At 40.7% G+C, this 23,942-nt stretch overlaps 1 protein-coding gene across 2 annotated transcripts; it reads right to left on the bottom strand.

Moving 5' to 3' along the window:
- Nucleotides 1–2,064: 2,064 nt before the first annotated feature.
- On the bottom strand, nt 2,065–4,795 carry LOC147885434 (glucan endo-1,3-beta-glucosidase 2-like). Of its 2 annotated transcripts, XM_087396464.1 has the most exons (5): nt 4,620–4,795; nt 4,378–4,496; nt 2,780–4,036; nt 2,598–2,625; nt 2,065–2,517 (listed from the first exon to the last, which is right to left on the bottom strand). In XM_087396464.1, the coding sequence occupies exons 2-5, from the start codon at nt 4,448–4,450 to the stop codon at nt 2,340–2,342; spliced, it is 1,536 nt and encodes a 511-aa protein (XP_087252590.1). In that variant the 5' UTR covers nt 4,451–4,496; nt 4,620–4,795; the 3' UTR covers nt 2,065–2,339. The 2 variants fall into 2 exon arrangements, with proteins under 2 accessions (XP_087252590.1, XP_087252589.1); XM_087396463.1 differs by having other exon boundaries at nt 4,378–4,795.
- Nucleotides 4,796–23,942: the final 19,147 nt, after the last annotated feature.

The raw sequence follows: 23,942 nt of genomic DNA, 5'->3' as shown, positions 1-23,942 counted from the left end.
CAATAGGAGACTTCATATTCTTAAGCACAATCATCTTCAGGTGGATTAACCACAATGGGACCATAGATGGGATGCGATTCCAATGAGAAGTATTCCAACACTAGGGAAACAAGGGGTTAGGATTACATAAACTTAGAGTAATGGTAGATTCTTGGATATCTAAGGATTCCTATGAGAAGTATTCCAACACTAGGGGAACAAGGGGTTAGGATTACATTACCTTAAGAGTAATGGTAGATTCTTGGATATCTAAGTTTCTAGTCCTGGTAGATTCCTAGATAGCTAAGTTTCCATCAATGTTTATTTGCAATGGGCAAAATTACATGTGCATTTGTTTGAAATACTTGAGGAGAGGTAAAAGTAAATAATGGCTATATTTGGATGTTATTAGTAAAAAAGGTGTCAAATACCTAGAAGACTACCATTGGATTATTGCTATGGAATGGGAAAGAAGGATTATGGAGAGAAGACTCCTTAGGAAAAACCATCAATTAAGGCTATGCAATCAAGGAGGAAGGGTATCCTTGCTCCATTGCTCTTTTTCTTTAAGGCAAGTAGACTAGGCAGCTTAAAGCTATATAGGTGACAAGGTTATTACGATAACATATGACTAGAAGCCATGGGAAGACATTAAAGAAAATACATGCATCTAGAACTCTAGACAGAAAGTGATTATCCAAGCGACTAATGTAGGTTGAAATGGGTAGCAAATTAACACATTCAAGAATTAGATGCCCCTTCAAAGGATGGCTACTTAGCACAATGGTAGGTGTTTAATGTTTTAATGTCTCAACTCGAACAACAATCTCCATAAGTAACTCTTTTCTTGGTGGAGCTAATGAACCAATTATTGGCATTGAGAGAGAGATTGTCTCCTTTAAGGTTGGATTCTTTTGGCCAAGTCAAGTGAAAACTTGCACCATTTGTTTTCGAGTTATCTACTGGTTCAACAAGTTTGGGGTTATATGTTCAGCTAGGTAAAGTGAGTAGGATTTTGACAAATGTTGGTGTCAAATGATATTAATGTACTAGTAGCTTATTGAAAATCACCAAAGTCTTTACATATATATATGTATATATATAATGCTTTTACAATACCTTTAAAACATTGACATGTATAGTGGATTCTCTTATAGTAATCCAATAGAGAATCAAGCAACAACAAAAGATCCAACTATCTCACATGCATCCATCCTCCATAAGAGGCACATGTACTAGCTACATCCCACATGCATCCATCCTCCATAAGAGGGGCATGTACTAGCTGAAGGTGGATTTTCGTAGCTTAAGGGGTGGATTCATGATAACTCAACCACCATGCAAAGGACATATAACTCACATGCATCCACGCTTCATAAGGAGCATGTATACTAGCTAACGAGGTGGATTTATGTAGTAGCTCAAGGAGTTCATGATAGCTCAAGGACTAGATTCATGATGCAAAATGTAACCATCATTTAACTCATGGCAAATGGACAATCTCATTAGTTCCACTTGTGTGGCACATTGGATTCAACATCCATCAAAATCTATATACCTTAAAGCCAATAGCAAGAGGTGTTTTGCTAAGTGTTCCAAGACACTCTTAGAAAACTCGAGTTCGTAAGGTAGACATTGGATAAACTGGAATGTTACAAAAGGACGTGCAATTTGTCGAAATCTTCATTTGCTTCGAATCTACGGTATTCTGCGCCACAGCCATGCATGATGCACGAGAGGAGAAAAAGTCAATCATGGTTGCAAATTTACTGGTTCCCGCTATGCTTGCATCAGAACTTATTGAACTAAGCGCGTGTGGAATATGGTAGTTCACAATCATCGAGAGCTTCCTCCCCATTCACCGCACAATCTCAGACTGGTACACGGAAAAACACATTTTTAAGCACCCCAGTTTTCTATGCATACAGTACCGGCAAACAAAATATTGACTCGCACTCGTACTTTGCCTCACGAGACCCATTACCTTCAACACACAACATTCTTGGGAGTCCAGTTGTATATTTACCGCGCATTCAATTTATAGGAACAAGGACAAAACTTGTTTATATAAAGAAAACACAAGATAACACGCTCCTTCTGCTCCACTCGCTCATTATGCACAACCCTGGCCTCGCAGTTTTGCTTCATGCCATCAGCAACGGCTTCTGGCTTGGTTGCAGAGATAATTTTATGCAACAAAAGCTGCTGCTGCTGAGAAATAAGGCGATCAAAAATTCATTGGGAAGAGAAGGATAGCCCACCGCCCCCAATGTTCCAAATAATAAATCGGGCAAGCACTGTTCAACCATGACAGAACGTGCGGTATCGATATTCGATCATTACACGTTTACGGTTCCGAGTCACAGCCAAGAGCTTCCGGCCAGCACGAGCAATAGGGCTGCAAGAGTCCAAAACATATGATCGTAGGACAATCTTGTTCTAGCAGTTGAAGATGTTGTCGCGTTGGAATTGGATGTTACATTGATCGACGTGCTATTGGAAGGTGTGGGAACGGTCGTGTTACTGGGGTTGGAGACGCTGTCAATACCAAAATAGGAGATGTCAGACGCTTATTCTAAACCGATAGTTCCGACAATGGAACATTGGATGAGGCATACCTTCCTGGAAATGTGCATGCTCCATAGCCTGCATTTTGAAGAAAAAACACTAGGTATGAGTATTGCAACAGGGAACACGGATCTAACACTACGAAATCTTCGATGCATACACAAGTCAATTCAAAACGTTAATCTAACGAAGTGAGTGGGAGAGCCCCGTCCATCCGAAAGGAAGAACATACTGGGGTTTGTGGTGGTTACGATTGCAGCTCCGCCGAAATTGCAGCTGTCATCTGATCTTCCGTTCGCCTGGTAGTAATAATCGAAGGCAAAAGAAGCATGGTTTTCAATCGTGTCTGGCTCGTAACACAACATACCAGGCTGAATGGCAGAGCAGTTCGCTTGCCCTATACCACAAGCCCAATCTAGCGCAATCTGGAGGGAATCAGTGTCAATCCCCGGTTTAGCCACACAGTATAACTGCGTAGTGGTGTCATTGGACAGAAGCTGTCCCGACCCAGCCAAGCGCAATAGGTAGATCGGAAACATATTCGACGAATTGAACAGACCATAGTGTTTGACGGTGGCAGGGCCTGCTTTTAAATCTTCGTCGAAAAGCTCAAGGATGAAAGTGTTGATTGTAGCGCCAGGGTGTTTCGGAGTTCCTGTATTGTTCACAATGTGCCTGATGAGATTACTGTTGTACGTGGACGCATTATCGGTGGTGGCATCTGCATCAGAGGAATCTCCTTGGTAAGGCCAGCCCGTTTCTGCCACAACGATCGGGATGTTGGAGAAGTTCAGCTGGGCCATGGCGAAGAAGGCAGAGTCAAGCACGGCATCGAAGAGATTAGTATACTGCAGAAGTGTATTTGAATCCACCACCTCGGTTCCTGCAGCCAAGGGATTCAGTAAAGCGTAATCTAATGAAAGAACTCCAGTGCTAGCCTTGAATATATCGTAGCTGTAGATGTTGAGCATGAGGTAAGACCCCGTCTGAGAGAGAAAGCTCAGCATGGGTTGCAGAATGCTGTTCCAGGTCTTATTGAAGAAGGCCTGAGATGGAGGAAACGAGTCCAGAATGAGGGAAGTAGACAGGGGAGTAGATATCTTGATCTGCTTGTCGAGCTTTGCTACCGCCAGAGCAGCATATAGATTCTTCATGGCCGGAACCAAAACCAGGGCAGCATTTGGAATGGTTGTAAACACCTCATTCCCAACAACGATTCCCGTGATATTTGTGTTGGGAAAAAACGTGACAACATTGTTCTTCACCCAATTCGCTGCTGTTGCATTAGACTCGCCAATGCTCAGGAGCTCAGTATTTGGGATGGTCAGCGTCACCTGTATTCCTGTTCCTGCTAGTGCCTGAAGTAAGGTGGAATTCACATCATAGAGGCGAATGCTTGTTATGTGCTGCAGCCTAAGAAGATTGACGAGCTGCAACACTGAAGGCAGCACAGAGAGCTGAGAGCCATAGTTAAAACCTACCACAGCTCCTGCATCAAGCCCGAAGATGAGAGACATTAAGTTGCATGCTTCTGAGATGAGCTAAGCGAGAGAACAAGGCTTCCAACACGGAGTAGCGATGACCAAGCCGTGTTCTTCTACTACTGAGATTAATCGAGTACGGGGAATGGGAAGAGCGAGAGGAGGTAGGAACGGTTTTGACCGACCACTTTTAGAACCTCAACCATATTCCTTCCCTGAAGTTGTTCTACCCACGAAATGCGGCCACTTCACTGTTCAGCTCCCAAAATGGCACCAGTGGAAAGATACGTTTCCAAGCCCACCATTAGCACGTAACGTTATTCAAACCCAAACGAAAGAAGCGACTAACCTGCAGCGCTTTCGAAGCCAGAAAGATTGCATATGGCGAGCAACCAGAGGAGAGTATTCAACAGCTTGGTCATCGTTAACAGCAACTCTTTTCGTGAGAAAGCGATCGGAAAGGCAGGCCTGCACAGAAGATTGGAGATTGGCTGAATGGGATAAAGGTGGAGCAAAACTCTATATGTAAAGCAAACGCTGTGGAGGAGGCAGGAAAGAGGGACTTAGGATGGAGGGTTGGTTGTGACGGACTTTGGATGCCAACGTCAGGACTCAGGAGTATGTATGGAAAAGGCAGTAGCAACAGAGGGAGGCAGGTGGAGGCAGGGAGAAAAGGACAGCTAAGGAGGAGGGAGGAATAAATGCAGAGTTGGGTTTAAGGGAGATTTTGATGTGTGCAATGAGAAGGAAGAAGTGTAGGAGATCCAGTGCAGAATGTCCAAATGGAACGAACCAGGCAAAGGAAAACAAAGAGTCGTCAAAAGTGAACGAGGAGAAGGGAGTTGGGCAAAATGCATGATCGGTCCGTTGGAGGTCACATGGGTTGTCCTCGACTCCGAGTTGGTCCCGAGGCTCCTCTTCCGAGTCTCGAAACTGTGAGGAGTGGCTGTGGAGGACAAAACACACAGCAGCTACAGGACACTGAGGACTCTACTATGACTTGATTTTTGGCTTGGCAGGAGGAGCACGCATTTTGAGAAGATTGAATATATATAGTACATACATCTACTGATGAAGAATCAGAGCGGTAAGGTAAGACCTGGGTATTTGTGAGGCGGAGTTGTAACTGGCCAGGTTGACAACTTGACATGTGGGCGAATTGGGGTTTTTCCATGCACCCAGTTTGGTTGCATGCCCAACTCACCACCACCATCTGGTCTCACATTGTCTTCCTTGTCACCCAATCCAAACCGTTAGGTTACTTGGCCTATTCCCACTACTAGTTAAATTCAATTAATTAGTGTGAATCACCCTATTTTAGGTTACTTGGCCTATTCCCACTACGAGTTAAATTCAATTAATTAGTTTGCACCACCCTATTCACTCTCCCTATTACTTTATCAAATTGCTCCTATTCCTAATCTCTCCTTTGAAGAAACTCTATTAATTAATTACTATGCATCGTTACGATAGGGCAATGGGCAAGCGCAGGTTAGGGCTCGTTGACATGGGTTAGGATTGGAGCTCTCTAAGCTATGTCGTTTCTCCTCGAGATGTCCGCAGACAAGGACCACCAGGGGGAAGTGAGTCTGCTCACAGTCGTCGATAGATATCTTGGTGTGAAAAGTGCAAAGAACTAATGAGGACAACGAGCAACTGACAGAGAACCTAGCGTCATTCGTCGCAGATGTGCTAAAGACAGGACCTGATGGCATGCAAGCAGTGGAGCTTGCATGCCTTGAACATGACCTCCAAAGGATTAACATCAGGAAGAAGGAGCAGTTCTAGGGCAACGAAGGGTCTGACCGAAAGGTCCTCCGTCTCCAGGTTGATATCCAACCGGAAAGCCTCTGCAGAGAATACAGTTACCTCCTCGATTATGGGATCTTTATGCTCTTTTTAGGAAGAGTCCCAACAGAAGACGAATTCCCAAAATGTTTCAAAAGCTTATCAGGGCAAAGCCACCCTTGTCGATTTTTCGTTTTGTGGGGAGAGGTTTCTTTCAAGCCACTATGCTCAATGCAAGCGAGAGAGTAGCTGGTTGTTGGCTATAGAGGCAATCTCATCTCCGCAGCACCTTGGAGTGCATCTTTCACCCGGAGGAGGTTCTGCTTCATGGATGCCCTATTTAGACCCACCTTCCCTAGACTCAATGAGATACTGCTACCTGAACTCAACTCTATTGCTTCAGTTTTCGGCAAAGTGGTATACCTACCCCCTATCCAACTGAAGCGAGCCTCTCTAAAGGTATGTATCCTTTTGGATAGATGGAAAGATACTCCAGAAGCTTTGAACCTGGTGCTTCCGAACGAGTGGACGCTCTTTGTAGAAGTACGCTTTCGGGTCTTCCCCGATGTATGCTATTTCTGCAAGCATAGAGGACACTTTGCAAGAGAATTCCCGGATAGGAATGGTGGTGAAAAGGAAAGACCAGGGAGCATGGCATCTCTGAAAGGTGAGGTTGAAGGCACTCCTAGATGCCAAACCACCATGCATGAAGCCGAGAGGACACCAAGGAAGTTATTCTCCCCCTCCCATGGTGAGACACTTCTCAGCCAGTTGAAGAGTCAGCTCCTCTTGCAGGACACTCCGATGCCGTCAAAGATAAGGCTTAAAAAATGCTTTCATTTGTTAACGTGTATGCGCGTTTTGTGGACGACATGGAACAGGACTTAGATAATGAAAGCATATGAGAAAGGAGGTCAAAGGCCCTCGCTCACCTTCATGTCCTGGACCGTAAGAGGTTGTGTGCCCAGTGGAAGCAAGTATCTACTGTTAGGAAGCTCTTGGAAGCTCACAAGCTAGCAGTGTTTGCGCTGCAAGAGCTCAAAATGAGAGCACGCAGCATTGAAGCTCTCCAACTCAACGGCTACTCTTTTTTCAGCAATTGTCCTACAAATGGCAAAGGGGGAATAGCCGTCCTAATGAGTGATCTTCTGTCACTTCTAAGCATAGAGCATGACCTAGTAGAAGAGTTCATTCTTGCAGATCTTTCCTATCAAGGTATTACGTTCTCTATCACATATCTGTGACCTGAACGTCTCCATGCAAAGAGTGGATCTTTGGGAAAGACTAATACAATCCATTGAGGACAAGAACATAGCGTTGACAAGGGGAATGGAACAATGTTTGTACTATGTAGGATAGATCCCGTGAGGGAGCTGATATGCCTTACTAGGAGAGGGTTTCTTGGGGACACCTTGAACTAAGTTGTGAGCTTATAGACTGGGCTAGCTTTGACAGTTTGCAAGACTTGAACTGTTTCACATGGCACAATAAACATGCAGACACTTTGTGGAGGGCAGCTCGCTTAGAAAGGATATATTTCAGAAAATGTGGCTATTGGGTCAGGCCGAATGTGCAAAGGAAAGTCTTGAGAGAGTCTCTCAACTCGAATCACCTTCCATTGACTCTTTTCGATTGCAAGGGGGTTGAGAGAGCCAACAGGGGCCCAATGTTGTCATAACAGGTAGAAACATCAAAGATGCAGTATTACAATGCCTTGATGGCTATAGACTATGCCATGGTGCAGAAGGAGAACTATGTGATGTTGAATATGGACCTTGGAAAAGTGTCCGATAGGGTTAGGTGGGACTTTATTCTATTCACAGCAGAGGCATTGGGCTTTGGCGCCTGCTTCTGTAGACTGATTGAAATGTTGTTCATGAATGCCAGGGCTGTTATCTCTGTTAATGGTTATCACTATTAGAGCTTTGCTCTCCAAGGGTCAGTGAGGCAGGGATGCCCACTAGCCCCATGCCTCTTTGCGGTAGTGATGGAGCCACTCTTATGCCAAATCGATTGTCAGATAAATAGAGGTTCAATAACAAGATTGAAAATGCCAGACAAATCAGCTTTCTACACACAATTCTTTGCCGATGACAATACTAGCATCCTAGAAGGCACATAGGAGAACATCTATAAGTTTATGGAGATTTTTAATGAATTTGCTGCACTATTAGACTCAAAAGTAAACAGTTGCAAGATTGAGGCTTTATGTTAAGCGTGGGATTAGAAGCTAGAGTGGGCAGTGGCCATGCTTCCAAATTGGATACCTATTGGTCGGTTAATTCGATATGTTGGCTGCCCTGTGTGGGTAGCAGCATCACTCAAAAGTAAATTCAATTGGGCATTTCATAGGATCAGCACGAAGATGGATAAATGGCGTGGGAAACCAATATCCCTTATAGGGGAGGGTAACTATAGCAAAGCATGTTTTTGAATCAGTATTGGTGTATGTCCTATCTATTCGTCCCTTTGCCAATGCTTGCCTTAAGCAGGTAGACAGGAATATCACAGAGGTTATATGAGAGGGCAGGTGGCACTCTATCAGTTCGAATCTATTGTTCACTCCTAAGCAAGAGGGAGGGCTTGGCCTCACTTGCATGAAAACAAAGAATGAAGCACTCTGGTTCAAGAGTCTCCTCCAACTGGGCAACAGCCAGCCATGGGCTATCATTGCCCACGAATTAATTTATCTAAACGATCCAAGAGGCATCTCTAGCCCCTCACAAGATGTTCCCCTTTCGAAAAATAAGATCAAGATACCTCAGTCAGAATTCCTATCCATGCTGGTGCAGGGCTGGAAGGTTATGAGACAAAAGGTAGCAGATGGGCTTATCAAAAGTGTTCTCGATTTCCTAATTCCTGCTTCGCAAAAGTGTAAGGTAAATTTTTCCTTGTGGCCCATGTCGGCCCTTAACTAATACTCATGCCCTGAATAAAACTTATCACGGGGACTTAATCACACTAAATAAATTCAATTGATTAGTGCCAATCACCCTCTCCTCAGTGGCAATTAACGTAGGCTTTAGGCTTTGTATTAACTATTTAATCTAATTGGCCTAGGCTCCTCTTCGCCTCCCTCTGCCCTTGCCACCTCACCCTCTTCGCCTCCCTCTGCATTTGCTTCCTCACTCACTACCCTACTTTTCCCCTCTGCTTGCCAGCTCTCCCATTTGCCTCTGCCGTTCACCTCTTGTTCTTCAAGCTACCTGTCCATTGCCTCTCCCACGCTCCCCCTACTGCCTTCATTACCCCTGCCTGCCACCTTCCTTTTATCTTTTGTGGAATTGCTACCTTTGCATCTTGCTCTCTCCCTCCCCTTCCCCCTCTCACTCTACTCTCCCTCCCACTCACCCTCATCTCTCTCTCCCTCTCTTTATATATAGTTACTCAAAGGAGGCATCTGGAACATTCTCGAATATGTGCTCTCTCGAAGGTTCGCGAGTCTCTCAACCGACTTATGCATCCATAAATTTTTGTCAATTGACTTAACTCAATTGCATGTCATGCCATTCAAATGCCCAAAAGCTTAACTCAATTATTTCAATGCTCCTCGCTACTAATTGCTAATACGATTTTTCCAAAGTTGTGGGCACCTATTCCCATCACGAGTTAAAATGAACTAATAAAGGATTTTATTGGAAGTGTGGATTCCCATTGGCATTAAGGGGTCCAGTTATGCTTAATGTTAAAATATTTTTTAGCTTCGCTTAATGAGAACTCTTTGGGCTAGAGGAGGGACTAATTTTTTGATATTTCCATTTTTTGTTCTCTAGGGGAATCATATAGATGTTTTAAAATTTAACCCTTAGGAAATAAGTAGAAAAGAAGGTTAGTAGAGAGTGGGATGTCGACAAAATACCTCCTAAGAGCTATGAATTTGCCAAACAAGTCTCCATGAATTCATGTCTCAGCTTGTGAGGCTTTAAGGGAGCCTTTGCTCACCTTTGGCATTGATGTGTTAGCTTTATCTCTACCTACATCTTCTATACTATTTCTTAAGGAGGGTGAACTTCATGAGAGGTTGCCACGTTGTAACCAAGACAACGTGGCAGGTAGGTGGCGATCTAGAGGGAGGTTTGGGGAGGTTCGGAGTAATGTTGAGGCTTGGAGGTTTGTGGGGCAAGCGAGGAGTCGAGGTGCAGCTGACAGGTCATTGAATCACATAGTCTGCGCGATAGGGGCAGATGCAGATGGGCCACGTGGTGGAGGTGATCATCTATTGATTCACCATGTGGCGAAGACACTCCACACAGTGCATAAGGGTGCTCAGGCACAGACGAGACTACCAATTATAATAAATGGCGGGCGGATTGCAAGGAAGCCACAATTCACAAGGACTACCACTACGACTACAATGACTATGAGAAATAAGACACGTGGCATGTGAACATACACGAGCGTGCTATATACGACACGTGGAGCTCATCTGGTGAGAGGTGACACGTGGTGAGGCGTTGCCCTATAATATATTAATATATTTTTTATTATATGATATTAATAAATATATTATTTAGATATATTATAATAAATATTTTTCACAATATATATACACACATATATATATATGTATATATAGTATGAAAAATATTTATTATAATATAATAATAATATAAATATAAATAAGTAGATATAATTATATGTTTAAACATATATGATTTATTATACATATATTTATTTATATATATTAATAGTATAGGGCAACTGTCCCACCATACAGAGAGGGAGGAGAGAGAGGGAGGAGGAAAGAGAGAGGGAGATAAGAAAGAGAGAGGAAGATAAGATAGATAGAGAGAGAGAGAGGGAGAGAGAGATAAGAGAGAGAGAGAGATAAGAGAGAGAGAGTGAGAGATGAGAGAGAGAGTGAGAGATGAGAGAGAGTGTGAGAGAGAGAGAGAGAGAGATAGATAGATAGATAGATAGTCTTTTAACGTCGTAGGAACAATCCCAAGGAGCCTTCTTGGCTCATCCGACGTCGATCCCTGAGGATCGAACTCACAACACCCAACGACAGAGAGAGAGAGAGAGAGAGAGAGAGAGAGAGAGAGAGAGAGAGAGAGAGGACACATCCTAGATTACATGGCCCAACCGTAAAACACACACACACACACACATTATTATACATACACATACATACATACATACATATCTCTCTCTCTCTATATATATATACATACATATATATATATATATAGAGAGAGAGAGAGAGAGAGAGAGGAGTATATAATATAAGAGAGGGAGAGAGATAAATACATAATATTTATTATATATATATAAAAATAAGAGAGAGAGAGAGAGAGATAAATATATAATATAATATATTATATTATATTATATTATATGTGTGTGTGTGTGTATAGAGAGAGAGAGAGAGATACAAATATAAATTTATATAAGAGCTTCACTATAACGAATCTGCTCATCATACCAAGCTCCTATTGAATGGCTTTTAAGAGCTACTTCAAGTAGAGAAGAAGCTTTGTTATGGCCAAGCAGTTTTCCAAGGTCATAGAGATATCAATCCCCCGTTAGTTAGTCTATTACTCTAGAAATAAATCCTTTGGCATCCACCCAGCTTAGGTGGGAGGTTGTTGAATAGAGTTTTGCATATCATACATCATACCTAGATTTTTCCCTCATTGGTTCATTATCTACTGAAAGATAGCAAGAATCCACCCACTTAGAGAGAGAGAGAGAGAGAGAGAGAGAGAGAGAGAGAGAGAGAGAATGTTTCCACACACCATTTGTTGAATAGAGTTTTGCATCATACATCATACATCATACCTAGATTTTTCCCTCATTGGTTCATTATCTACTAAAAGATAGCAAGAATCCACCCACTTAGAGAGAGAGAGAGAGAGAGAGAGAGAGAGAGAGAGAGAGAGAATGTTTCCACATGCCATTAGTTGTCGCCATCGAGTCATTTGCTATGTGTGTGTGTGTGTGTGTACATACATATGTACTTTAAATTACCACATAATACAAACATGCATATAACACACACGCACACACACACACACACACACGAATAGACTTTATCTTCTTCCTTGATGGATGCAATGGTGCATACAATTAATGAGGGGAAATAGTGAACTAGTCAAATAGATAATTTGAGATCAACGAATGAATTGGTGATCAATGGCCTAAGAGCAAAGGATACAACTATCTCTGGTTTGGAAATTCAAAGAGAACTTGAAGACTATTGATAACTCTATTGGAGCTAAAATATAGGTATTGTAAAGCCATCCTATTTGTCAAAGTTGTTGGGCATTACCCATAAATTTGTTGGTTGACAAGGAAACTCATACCAAAATATTCAGCATGTTGAGCTAAGATGGGATGTTGCTAAAGAGAGGATGCTGGCATAGATCAATATGTTGTGCAGCTAAGTAACTAGCTAAGGCAGTTGTTACATCACCCATTAAATTATTTCTAACAAGATCAAGCCACCACACTTTGTTCATCTACTAAGATCCTATTGAATGGCTTTGAAGAGCTGCTTCAGTAGAGATGAAGCTGTGTTAGGGCCAAGCAATTTCCCAAGGTTAGAGAGAGATAAATTTGTTGGTTGACAAGGAAACTCATGCCATAATATTAAGTATGTTGAGCTCAGATGGGATGTTGCTCGAGAGGTGATGCATGCATAGATCATTATGTTGTAGGGCTAAGTAACTAGCTAAGGCAATTGTTACATCACCCATTAAATTATTTCTAACAAGAGCAAGCCACCACACTTTGTTCATCTACCGACTCCATGCTCATATATATATGTATCTTACTACTACTTTAAGGAATTTGGCACACTCAGAGACCTACGGAGCAAATTGACAGTCGCATAAGTAATAAGCAAGGTGCATGCAGCCGACCAAGTAATAGTCTCCAAAAATGGTATGGCAAACATGTGAGCAGAAGTGGTGGGATTTCGATGGCACCACATAGAGGGCCGATTTAAAATTAAGGTAGGGGGTCTCAATGGCAGAACATAGAGGGTAGGTGTTGCCCTGCCCACACCATTACCGATTGCTGTAGTTGCATAACTTGCAATGCATGCAACGGTGATCAATGGGACCCATTCTTTTATGTGTGTGTGTGTGTGTAAACACATAACAAATATATATGTAGATGTATTAATCTATAAGTGTAAACTCTTAGAAAGAGAAAATAAGTATTTATCCACTTCTTCAATAATCATTGCCATGTAAGGACATTACTCCATATTCCCTTGAGCACCTCAATCAGGATAGCTTTTTCCTTATGTGACTACAAGCCTTGACCATGTAGTGTTTGATATTACAAAAGGCTTCCAAGGGGATGTGTATTAAAGAGGATGGGCGTTCCCTAAAGACTTCAAATAACTATATTCAAAGATTACTAGAGTTAGGTTAGGCAAGTGGCTGAAGTCCTTTATCCCCTTCTAAGACTTCTTTCCCAATTGAAAGAAATGACAAGGATTAACATAGATCCAACTTAAGAAGCATTCACATATTGAGATTTATAAATAAAATCTTAAATTGTATTCCTTGAAATAAAAGGTAGCCTTGGATCCCAGCCTTGAGACCTGACGAAACGGGTCCGTAGCCCGTCGTAGACAAGTCAGGTTACTCATCTTATTAAGCTTCTATTCTATTGGCTCAACCTTTTAACCATCCCCTATTCTCAATTTGCAAATTCTCCTCGCAAGGCCTGACCTACCTACGTGAGGGCACGATTTACAAATGTGAGGTGTCTAGGCGCAGGCTCTAGGGGCAGTGGGCAGTAGCGCAGAAATTGTGCGTTACGATTGCACAATGCAGAGTCCAGACGGTTACTAATTAAATTCATAGTACTAGCAACAAAAACAAATGACTGACGTACCCAAAGTTTGAAAGATAGACGCGACGCTGCCACTTCGAAATTTGGGACATGATATGCCGCGCCCAAATCGTCCTCTATCGCCATTTATGACTAGAATTAGTTTTAAGCTTTAATGCGTCTTAAGTACTCTTGTCTTTTCATGAAATGACTCTTTTCGTACGTTCCCGAGCGGAAAGGCCAGTTTTTGGCAACATTTGTAAAGCTTGGGCTGTTCCACTCGCGGCCCCTAGAATTGCTCTGCCAGGAATTTTTTCCAAGGATGGGTCTTTTCCATTTTATAACATGGCCCATGGGCTGCAACGCGTTCACTTGTATGCCACAAGGATATTGCAAAGCATGTTTAGTTGAACTTGGAATTAATTCACATTTACATTGCATTGCTTCCATGGATATTTAATTGGTTTCATTCATGTATATGTAGATTTTGCACACGTTGAAATTGGAATGCGAATACACACACATATATATATATGTCATATGGATACTCGAAGGCATTTTTAGAACTAACTTGTAATTCACGTATATATACATTATTTAACTGGTTAATTCACATATATGTACTTTTGGGCAATTTCAATGCATTCATATGTATTTATGTCACATGGATATTGCAAAGCTAATTGTTTAACTTTAAAATAAAAATAAAAACTATGCCGACTTATATTAAAGAGGGAAAATAAAGATTTATAAAAATGGGCCAAAAAGGGCCGAGCCCCAGGCCTACGCTTGTGATAGCAGAGCCCAACCTCCTAGATCATGGGATTAACCCATCCTAACAGCAACCTCAACTACTCAGTAGGGACCAACAGGCTACTAGAGTTGAGGGGAGCCCCTAAACATCACCAAGTAGCACTAGCTTCTAGTTTGTGCCCAAATCTGGACATTAACCTTGAACTCCTAATAGCCCGTTCCACTTTATTCCAAAGCGCTCTTGAAGCTGGACAATGACGAAACAAATGCTATATAGATTCTACAGCTCGACCACACAAAGGACACGTCAGGTTGATCACCATCCTCTTCATCACCTTAGCCCGAACTGGCAACCAACTCACGGCCAATTTCCAGAGGAGGAAGCTACACGCTCCCACCTTGCACCCCTTCTAGATCTATCATAAAATTGCTTTCCACCACCCCGGTGATCGTCTGAGTCCCCAACATTTATTTAGGTCAAGCTCAAACTCTGCTTCTTAAGCAAGTTTCTATAGATCACTTTAACTGACAGTTTTTTACTGCAGGTCTTTTCCAAATGCCACTGGTTGTGTCTCCATTTCAAATCCAAAATGTAGTTAGATGGCCATGATTCTGGTAACCGATCCATTATTCTTCGTAAAAGAAAAATCTCTCCATTCAGTTTGTAACTATTACTGAGAATCCCAACCGGCCCAGCCCCTCTTCGAAGTGTCCTAGAACTGGGACCACACACGGAGGCCCTTTCTATACAAACTTCGAGCATAGACTAAGTCCAACATAGCAAAGGAAACTCCATTCGCCGAGACTGCCTTACTCCACCAAATTGACTCCCCCAAACTAGCATCCCCCTGTAACCCACCACACCCTTTCCATTCTAGCAACTCAATTAGCGCTCTCCAAGCTACAACCAAACCACTCACTAAGTCCGAACCCAAGATTCTAATTGGAAAATTTGAAAAAACTTTATGATACCAGTTTAGTACTAGCCACGACCCTACAGCGATCCCTTTTCCATGCTCTATGAACCAGCAAACTATTTCTATCTAGGGAATGTGTTGTACAAATAGCTTGGGGAGCCATTTCCCAATTAATGCTAGATTTTTCAACCTGATGTCAGGTATGCCTAGGCCTCCCTGCCATCTAGGAAGCTTTAGCCCCGCTGCCATGGAATGTAGTGCATTCTTCGTTTCCCCTTTTCTTATGTCCATAAAAAGGCTCAAAACATCACAATCTACCAACATTCTTTCCAAACAGGCCACTCAAAGTTACCTTTAACTCCTTTCTTTTATTCATGAAGGCATGTATAATGTATTACCATTTATTGAGGCATTTGAATACACATAACATAAGAAAATGAAGTTGCTAATTATCTTGATTTTTTGATTTATGAAGTCTAGTGGTATGGTTGTATTCTACAAAGCATCTCTCACATTTCACTACATGAGAGAACTGGTCTTATTAGCTATGAAAAATCTGGAGAAGAACCCCCTTGCACCTTTGTTACCCCAACCATCACCTGGAGTGATGTCATATGGGGAACTCATGCTCCGGTCCCCGGAGACACTACCCTCTAGAGCATATGGATCTCGAGCTAGAGGGAGAGCAGCAGGATGCATCGGATATACAAGGGGATGGGGATGAACATCATACTACTCACCTAGAGACCAGTATTCTAGTAAGATGATTGAATGGCAACCCCCAGCGGAGAGTTCAATACATTTGGATAGCTCGGATCCTAGGTACGACCATCGAAGATCTTGAGAGGGGGTAAGACCATGTCATACACTGATGCAAAGAACAAGAGTCTGCCTATTCGACATCTACTTTATGATGACAAGGACTGATTGATGGCAGGAATGTGATGTTCAATTGAGGAGTATTGTGCTATTGCCACATAATAGGAAAATTTTGATGAAAAAAGAAAAGAGATCTAGCATTTTCATACATGCGTTATTTGATAACCCTCTACTTGAAATGTTTTCAATTAAAAGACTTCTTATAGACTCTCTATCACCACAAGATCGACAATGTGTTTGACTCCATAAAAGATATTAGCATTGCTTGGGAGTTCTCTGGTAATTTAACATCTTTACTTTGTAAACCAGGGATAGTATTCAGAGATGGGTCATAGATTATGTGTCAGTGTGAAAATAATACTTTTAGAAAATTCATTAAAATAGAATGGGGACATGTATGTACCATTGACAATGATAGAGTGATTGAGAACACTTTGAAGGATTATTTGAAGAAGGGACTAGGACATATCCCTAGGAAACAATTGAATATTGGTGGGACACTAAATGTATTATATATGATCTGGAACCAAATGATCACACTAAGTCCTGAGCTGTTGGAAATATTAAACCCACAGGAGAGGGAATTCGAAGTATTTTGCAGTAACTATGTGGAGGAACTAGCGAGTAAGAAAAAATTAAACACATTGGGGAGTTGGGATCCTTTAAGGACACCGTCTATAATGAAGGAAGCAAGGAGACTAACAACATCCCTACTTATTACCTCTACAAATAAGTCAGCTTCGACTCCAGCATATATTTGCAAGAAGTTCATTTACGACCAAGCACTTTTAAGGGTATCCAGCAGGGACTTCGCAAGAGTGGATAACCCAGACATCTTAGACTGACTGGTCAAAGATATTCAAAACTCACTTAAATATTATTCTGGATTCACCTACTTTGCCATATCTAATGGCTACTTTCAAAGCTCACAAAAACACTTTCAGATGGATTACTAATGCAGACCTTTGTATATTCTTGGAGTTGGCATCATTAATTACTTTTGCTTTACAAGCATGCTTGGATCCCATCATGAAAGCATCCAGGGATCTCCAAGAGCAAATCAAATTGGATGCCAACATTAGTGTGAGTGCATTTTGGATAGTCAGTTCCATATATAAGGTAAAATTGAATTTACCACAAAAGATCTATTTGGTCTTCATTGCGGACATAGGGAAGTGTTATGAGAACATCCCTTTGGATGGGAATTATGGGTTGAAGAAAGTTATATCAGAAGTCATCGACATGGCTTATGGAGGGAAGGGAAAGAGGTATCTCAACATAAACTAGAATAGGAGAAAAGCTTCATGGAGTGATAGACAAAGCAAAACTATGTTATCTTGGTCTAAAGAGGAGTGTGTTATGATCAATATGTGACTCTTAGAAAACATGAATTTGAGGTTGGCAGAACAAATATATAAACAGATCTCAGGCATACCCATGGGATTTTCCTGCTCACTCCTATGGTGTAATTTGTATTTACATTGGTTTGAGCTTAACTTCATTAAGAAACTGTGGACAAAAAAGGATTGGGGGAGGCTATCCTATTTTGAGCACCCATTTAGATATATGGATGATATCTTGTTAATCAATGTGGATTCCCCGGGGGAGTTTTTCAAAGCCCAAGAGAATGATGAGATTGACCCATTATGGATTTACCCCCTCTAATTCCTAGAAATAAAAGACACTACAGTGGATAAACAAATTGGAGAGGATGGTATTGTTAGAGGAGTGAGAGCCAATTTTTTAAGTATGTCCATTATTGTCACCAATAAAAGCAGTGGAATAGCAGTGACAAACAAATATGATAAAACTGAGTCCCTGGATTATCCAATATGTAAGTCTGGGCTAATAGTAACCGATCCCTATCATTCTCTGAGAAAGTAATCCTTTCCCAAATAATTCCCATATTATATATGGAGAAAGAGGATTTCAATGCATTTGGATAGATTAAGAAGTTAATCGATCTTTATGGGGACTCTTCTCAATTCAAGGCATTTTTATGCCCAAGAGATGTTCACGCTTGCTCCTAATATATGTAGTCGACTTACGAAAAATCGATGTGTACATTTGTTATAGTAGCAAGTTATAGTACAATATTTTTATTGGACATAGACAAAGATGATATAAAGAGAGAAACCCTATAAACCCTTATTTTGGAAAAATAGTAGGGGAGACGGCAAACATTTAGGTACCAAAGGATTGGTTTTCTGAACCTAATATTTGTAGTTGAATTGGGAGAATCGAAGGTCTATGTGATATGAATTATAAAGATATCTAGCAAGAATTGTATTGGATGGAGGTGAGAATTGAGATTAATATGGGACGTGATAACTTGGAGAAATGGAATACCTGATAGATGTGGTGAGAGAGAAAATTTGAGACATGAGGGATTAACCATTGAATTATATAGTGGATTATACCATGAGGCCCTCAAAAACCATGGGATAACATGAAGCCCGAATAGAGGCACACGATAATATAAATAACCAATAGCATTGGTTAAAGAGCTCCCCTATTCAACTAGTCAGAGATGAGAGTAGGAGAGGAGGACCCAATGGAGGTACCCAGCTATAAACTAGTGGAGAGACCATTGGAGTATACAATGGTATCATAGACAAGGGATAAGAATTAAAGTAAAACGGCGAGAAGCTAGATATTGGACTCAGAGCCAGAGATTTGTGCCAGAAGAGAGGCGGTAATATGCAGCCAGTAATTAAGGCGAGAAGTACCCAAGGACCTCCTTGGAGGAAGAGTCCTCCATGTTACTCGAAATACTACAGCATCCTAAGAGAGGTGTGAGAAAGGAGTAGTCCACGATACGGGAGCTCGCCAAGTTGAGCAGACCTATGTTCGAGATACAAAACCCAAAGGAAGACACTACCTTCAACAGGCATGCATAAAGACTCATGGACCTCCCTCAGGTAGCAGCTCCATACCAATAATATTATGAGGTTGGAGCTCGATGAGGGACTGGCGGTTTAGTCCCCTCCTTGTATCTAGTGAATATAGAGCACACCACCAACACATGCTGTTGGTTAGGCTACGTTTTCCTGACTCAGCATCGACTGGGATCTATTTGTGTAGAGGAGTGAGGATATGCTGGCTTCATAGCAGTGAGCTCCTAGGTGGTCTATAGGAGAGATACATCGACCCATGCACTTTGAGTGATCGTAACCCTTCATGCTCCTACCTGAGAACTAGATTGCTTATGAATGTCAGATAAAAACACCGCTCTCAGGTCCAGTGGATGAAGTGGGAGAGAGGCAAGAGTTATTGTGGACCCAATACATGAGGAAATCGCTAAGTGTCCCTGAGGTCGAATATATCCCCCTCTTTGATTTGATTAATAACCTTTCCGTTCTATTTATATATATATATTCGACTTTCACGCAATCATTTCTTAAGGGTTGAAATTGCTTTTCCACATGAGCTAATAGTATGTGGACTTGTGGACTTCTACTTATATTTGTATGTGCTGCCAATATTTAATTTTATGTACCCGTATATAATTAGTGTTTTCTCCTTTATCAAAATTTAACTAACTTATAAAGTTTAAAAGACTTTCTTTAATGTTCTCTTTGATTGTAAGGTCTCCCTTAAAATCCCCATTTTTTTTTCTTATTTCCTTTAATTATCGATTTATAAACCCCTAAACTCCCTTTCACCTAGCCACTCACTTTAGTATTTCTCTATCTAACTTACCCCCTAGCTCGCCCAATATTCTAAACTACTCCTAACCTTTCTTGCCTAACTCCAACCTACCCCTACCCCTAATCCTACTTTACCTACCCCTCTCCCTGGCTTTACAAGTGTTCTCCCTACAAACTTGCTTACAAGTCCTTCGTGACCATCACCTTACATGTGGCAATGAACCATGTTCTTGGTTTTTCTTCATTTTAACTTACCTCCTCTTCTCTCGACTGCATCTCTTGACCTCTTAACTTGCTCATGAGTTACTTACATGCCTCTCGATCTGCCTTATGACTTCCTTTGGCTCCCTTGAACCAACCACCCTCACCTCGGCCGTTTCGCACCACCACCTTTCTTGGCCACTCACTTTCATGGAGCCTTATTTGAACACAAGGCTACTGCTTTGAGTTTGCTTGGATTTTTATATCCATTATGCTCTCTTCTCTTACTCAGGCTCTTTGTTGTAGCAATGTTGAGCGTTGCTTTCTTACATTGTGCTTCACTTCGATTAGTCGACATCAACATGTTTTGATTCATTGAACCCACCTTGGTATTCCCTGCACCCTGAGTGTTTATTATCTACTGTTGCGTCTCCTTGATTCTCCGTTAGATCCCTTCATAACTTCCTCTTTTGGTGTTATCATTGTCTTGCCTGTGTGCAAGTCCTTTCGGTGTTTCCTCAACTTCCTTCTACCCTATAAGCTGCTTGTTCCTTCCCATAGCTTACGTGTGACCTCTTAAACCGTGCTGCTTTGTTCTTATAGCTCTTAGTGCTTAGCACTTAACCTCTTTTGCTACCTCTTATCTTCTTGTAGCTTATTGGCCATTTCTTGGCTCAGTATATGATGTTTGATCGTTGACCATGTAGCTCCCCGACTTTGAAATCCCTCTCTCTTGAGGTGGTCTATTGCGATTCATCTTCCCTTTCTGGCTCACAACGCGAACCCTTTTTTAGAGCTGGTCCTCCTACTCATTGCATTTATCCACCTCTTAGTCGGTCACCTTTACGTGTGTTGTAGCTCCTTTTGGTTCGTAATTTTTTCATAGCCTTGTGTATGTGTGGAGAATTCACATGGAGTTTTTAGCCAGACCTTCCTATTGCTCAAGACTCGTTGACGTACCCTTTCTTCCATCGCTCAGACCATTGTGGCCCCTCTTTACCTGTAAGAGATTTTAGCCATCGCTCTTTCTTTCACGTAAGTGCCATCGACACTTTTCTTTAGCTGGCTCTTACACTACATATTTTCCTTACTGTCGCACCCTTCCTGGTGGCTCCTTGGCTCCTCATGCATGCTTCACCTCATAGCTTTATGGTGTCATCTTTTTCTCATCTCTAGCCCCCCTTGCGTAGTTTGCCTTAATGCTCCTTCCCTTATTTGGTTGATCTTCTCTTTCAGTGGTGGCTAGCCCTTGCTTCCCCACCTACATGCACTTTGTAAAGCTTCTCTTTGGTTCTAAAAGAGTCTACTTTGTGCTTTCTAAGCTATAATTTTTTGACTTAGTTACAATTTTTTCCTTTATATATTTCCTCTCTCTCTCTCTCTCTCTCTCTCTCTCTCTCTCTCTCTCTCTCTATATATATATATATATATATATATATATATATATATATATATATATATATATATATATATTTTTTTTTTTCCCCTATATATATATATTTCCCCTATCTATATATATATTTAACCTTAACCCGTGATTTACAAAACTCTACTCACCTCTAGTCTATAGAAAATAAAAATTTATTTTTCTTTTCTTGGTTTTTACTCCTTTAACCTAGTTATAAGTATATCTATGCTTGCATATATATATATATATATATATATATATATCCCTTTGTCCTACCAATTGATTCTATTTATATAAACCTTTATAGTCTTCCTTATGCTTTTCTATATATTTTAATTACTACTTATATAATGGATGCTTTATTAATTCTTAGTAGCCTTCTTTTCTTATTTTAATTTAATCAGTGGTTTCTTTTTCAATTACCTTAGTTAAGATTTTTTTTTAAGTAGTCTCATAATCAACCATTGGTTTACTTTGTTTTCATTATTATAAAAAATTTTAATGTGGGGATAACTAGGGGTGGCCTTGACTTTACGCCTTGGCATTTTGCTCCCCTCGTGTTTTCCTTTTTGATCCTCATTGTTTACATGTGGTTAGGTAACTTCTTTATTGTTTAATTTCCCTCTTCTTCTTGAAGTTTTTAGACTGTCACTTTTTCTTAATTTTACTAGTCTTTTTCTATAGTAGTTCCCTACATTTAATTGTGGTTTATCTTTTGAGGTTGAGGTTTACCTTCCATATAAAATGTTGATAATTTAATTTGCTTGATTCTCATTCCTAAATTTAAGGGTGTGGACTACCCCCCTCAATAATATTTTTTGTGTGGTGGCTCCCATGGCTAGTTTCAATTTTGCTCTTTTATCTCTAATTCTGGTAAAATTTCCTTTAGTTGTAGGAGGTATTTATTTATTTGAAAGGTCTATCAATTATGGATGTGGAATACCCCTCATGTGACATGTGATGTTACGTTTGCATTATGCTTTTATGATATTTTCAAAAATTTACTTGTGAATCCAAACGGTTGTCTATGTTCCTTGGTAAAGCAATAACACACCAGGGGATACATGCATTACCTGTCTACCCATTTGAAATGATGATATTCTAAAACCTCATTTTTTTTGGATGGTGGCAGGTAAGTGGACCCTAACCTTGGAACCTAGACTACTTGATGGATTCGACGCCCTTTTCCAATCTTGTGTTCCTATTTCAAACTCAATATGATTATAAATTCTCAATTTTGTTAGAATTTTTGCAAACTCAAAATTTTTGTTTCTTGTCGCAACTCAGATGTCACAATTATTTTTATACTTGTCTCATATTTATCTTTTTATCCAATTGGTGGAATTAATTGTATGGCTCTTTTATTGATGGGTCTATTAAATCTACACACACACACACACACACACACACATTTGCATACACACGCATTGCATTGCATTGCATTGCATTGCATACGCTAAGTGGATGCATTGACGGACAACCAAACTGGCATGTTGAACTTGACTTGTAATCCACATAAATGCACATTATTGAATTGGTTGCATTCACATATATGTGCATTTTGGCACACAAATGGCAATTACAATGCATTCACATCTATTTACATCACATGGATATTGCAAAGCACATTATTTAACTTAACTTGTAATTCATTCACACTTACATTGCATTACCTTCCACACACATTTAATTGGTTGCATTCACATATATGAATATTTTTCATACACACATGTATGTATTCACATACACGTATATATATTACACTTGTTGCGTACGTGCACACACACACACACACATAGCACATACATGTAATTTGCATTGCATCATAAACAACTAAATGTAGACACACTATAATGTATTGTAGCACATACATATATATACACAGTCCACACAAGCATGTAAACATATATTACATTGCATTATTGTGTTTTCATTCACATATATTGCATTGCATCCACATCTATATTCACATTTGTTGCATTGCATTCAGATATAAGTACACATTACATGCACATATACATCATTGATGCAAACACATGCACACATGTATAGTGACCCAAAACATTGCATGCACACCATACACTTTAATATAAACATTGCATGGACACCATACACTTTAATATAAACATCCATAGCTTCATCTTCAAGTGGACAACATACAATGCTAAGGCTCACATGAGGCCAGCTCTCGTGCTAAAAGATACAATGCTAAGCTCATGAGGCCAGCTCTACTAAAAGAGAGGAGCTGTAGTGGTGCCAATGTTCGTGTTGCGAGGACTTGAAGAGCGCATGTCATAGGAAGGTCCATGCCACCAATGGACGTCCCTATGTTGTAATCTAGAAATTTTTTGTGGAGCACGGAAGTTGCATCAATAATATTGAGCAAGAACTCCACATCAATATGTTTCATAGTCTAGTGAAGGAACCCCTACATTTTCTTTAACTTATCAAAGGTCCACTCCACTACTATGCGATTGAATGGCAACTTGTAGTTGAACTTCTTCTCATCCTTTGTTTTAGGAGCAACAAA

This window comes from Dipteris shenzhenensis, chromosome 25, assembly GCF_047967505.1.
Source record: "Dipteris shenzhenensis isolate YYH24624 ecotype China chromosome 25, Dip_SZ_1.0, whole genome shotgun sequence".
Taxonomy (NCBI): domain Eukaryota; kingdom Viridiplantae; phylum Streptophyta; class Polypodiopsida; order Gleicheniales; family Dipteridaceae; genus Dipteris; species Dipteris shenzhenensis.
Note: the sequence above shows the minus strand (reverse complement) of the source record. Positions and strands in the feature narration are given on the sequence as shown.

Excerpts from the sequence above, each read along its gene's own strand:
- LOC147885434 (XM_087396463.1), bottom strand. The coding sequence starts at position 4,450 with ATGACCAAGCTGTTGAATACTCTCCTCTGGTTGCTCGCCATATGCAAT. Across the intron at positions 4,037-4,377 it reads TGGCTTCGAAAGCGCTGCAG|GAGCTGTGGTAGGTTTTAAC; the intron begins GTTAGTCGCTTC and ends GGCTTGATGCAG. Across the intron at positions 2,626-2,779 it reads CGTAACCACCACAAACCCCA|GCTATGGAGCATGCACATTT; the intron begins GTATGTTCTTCC and ends TTCAAAATGCAG.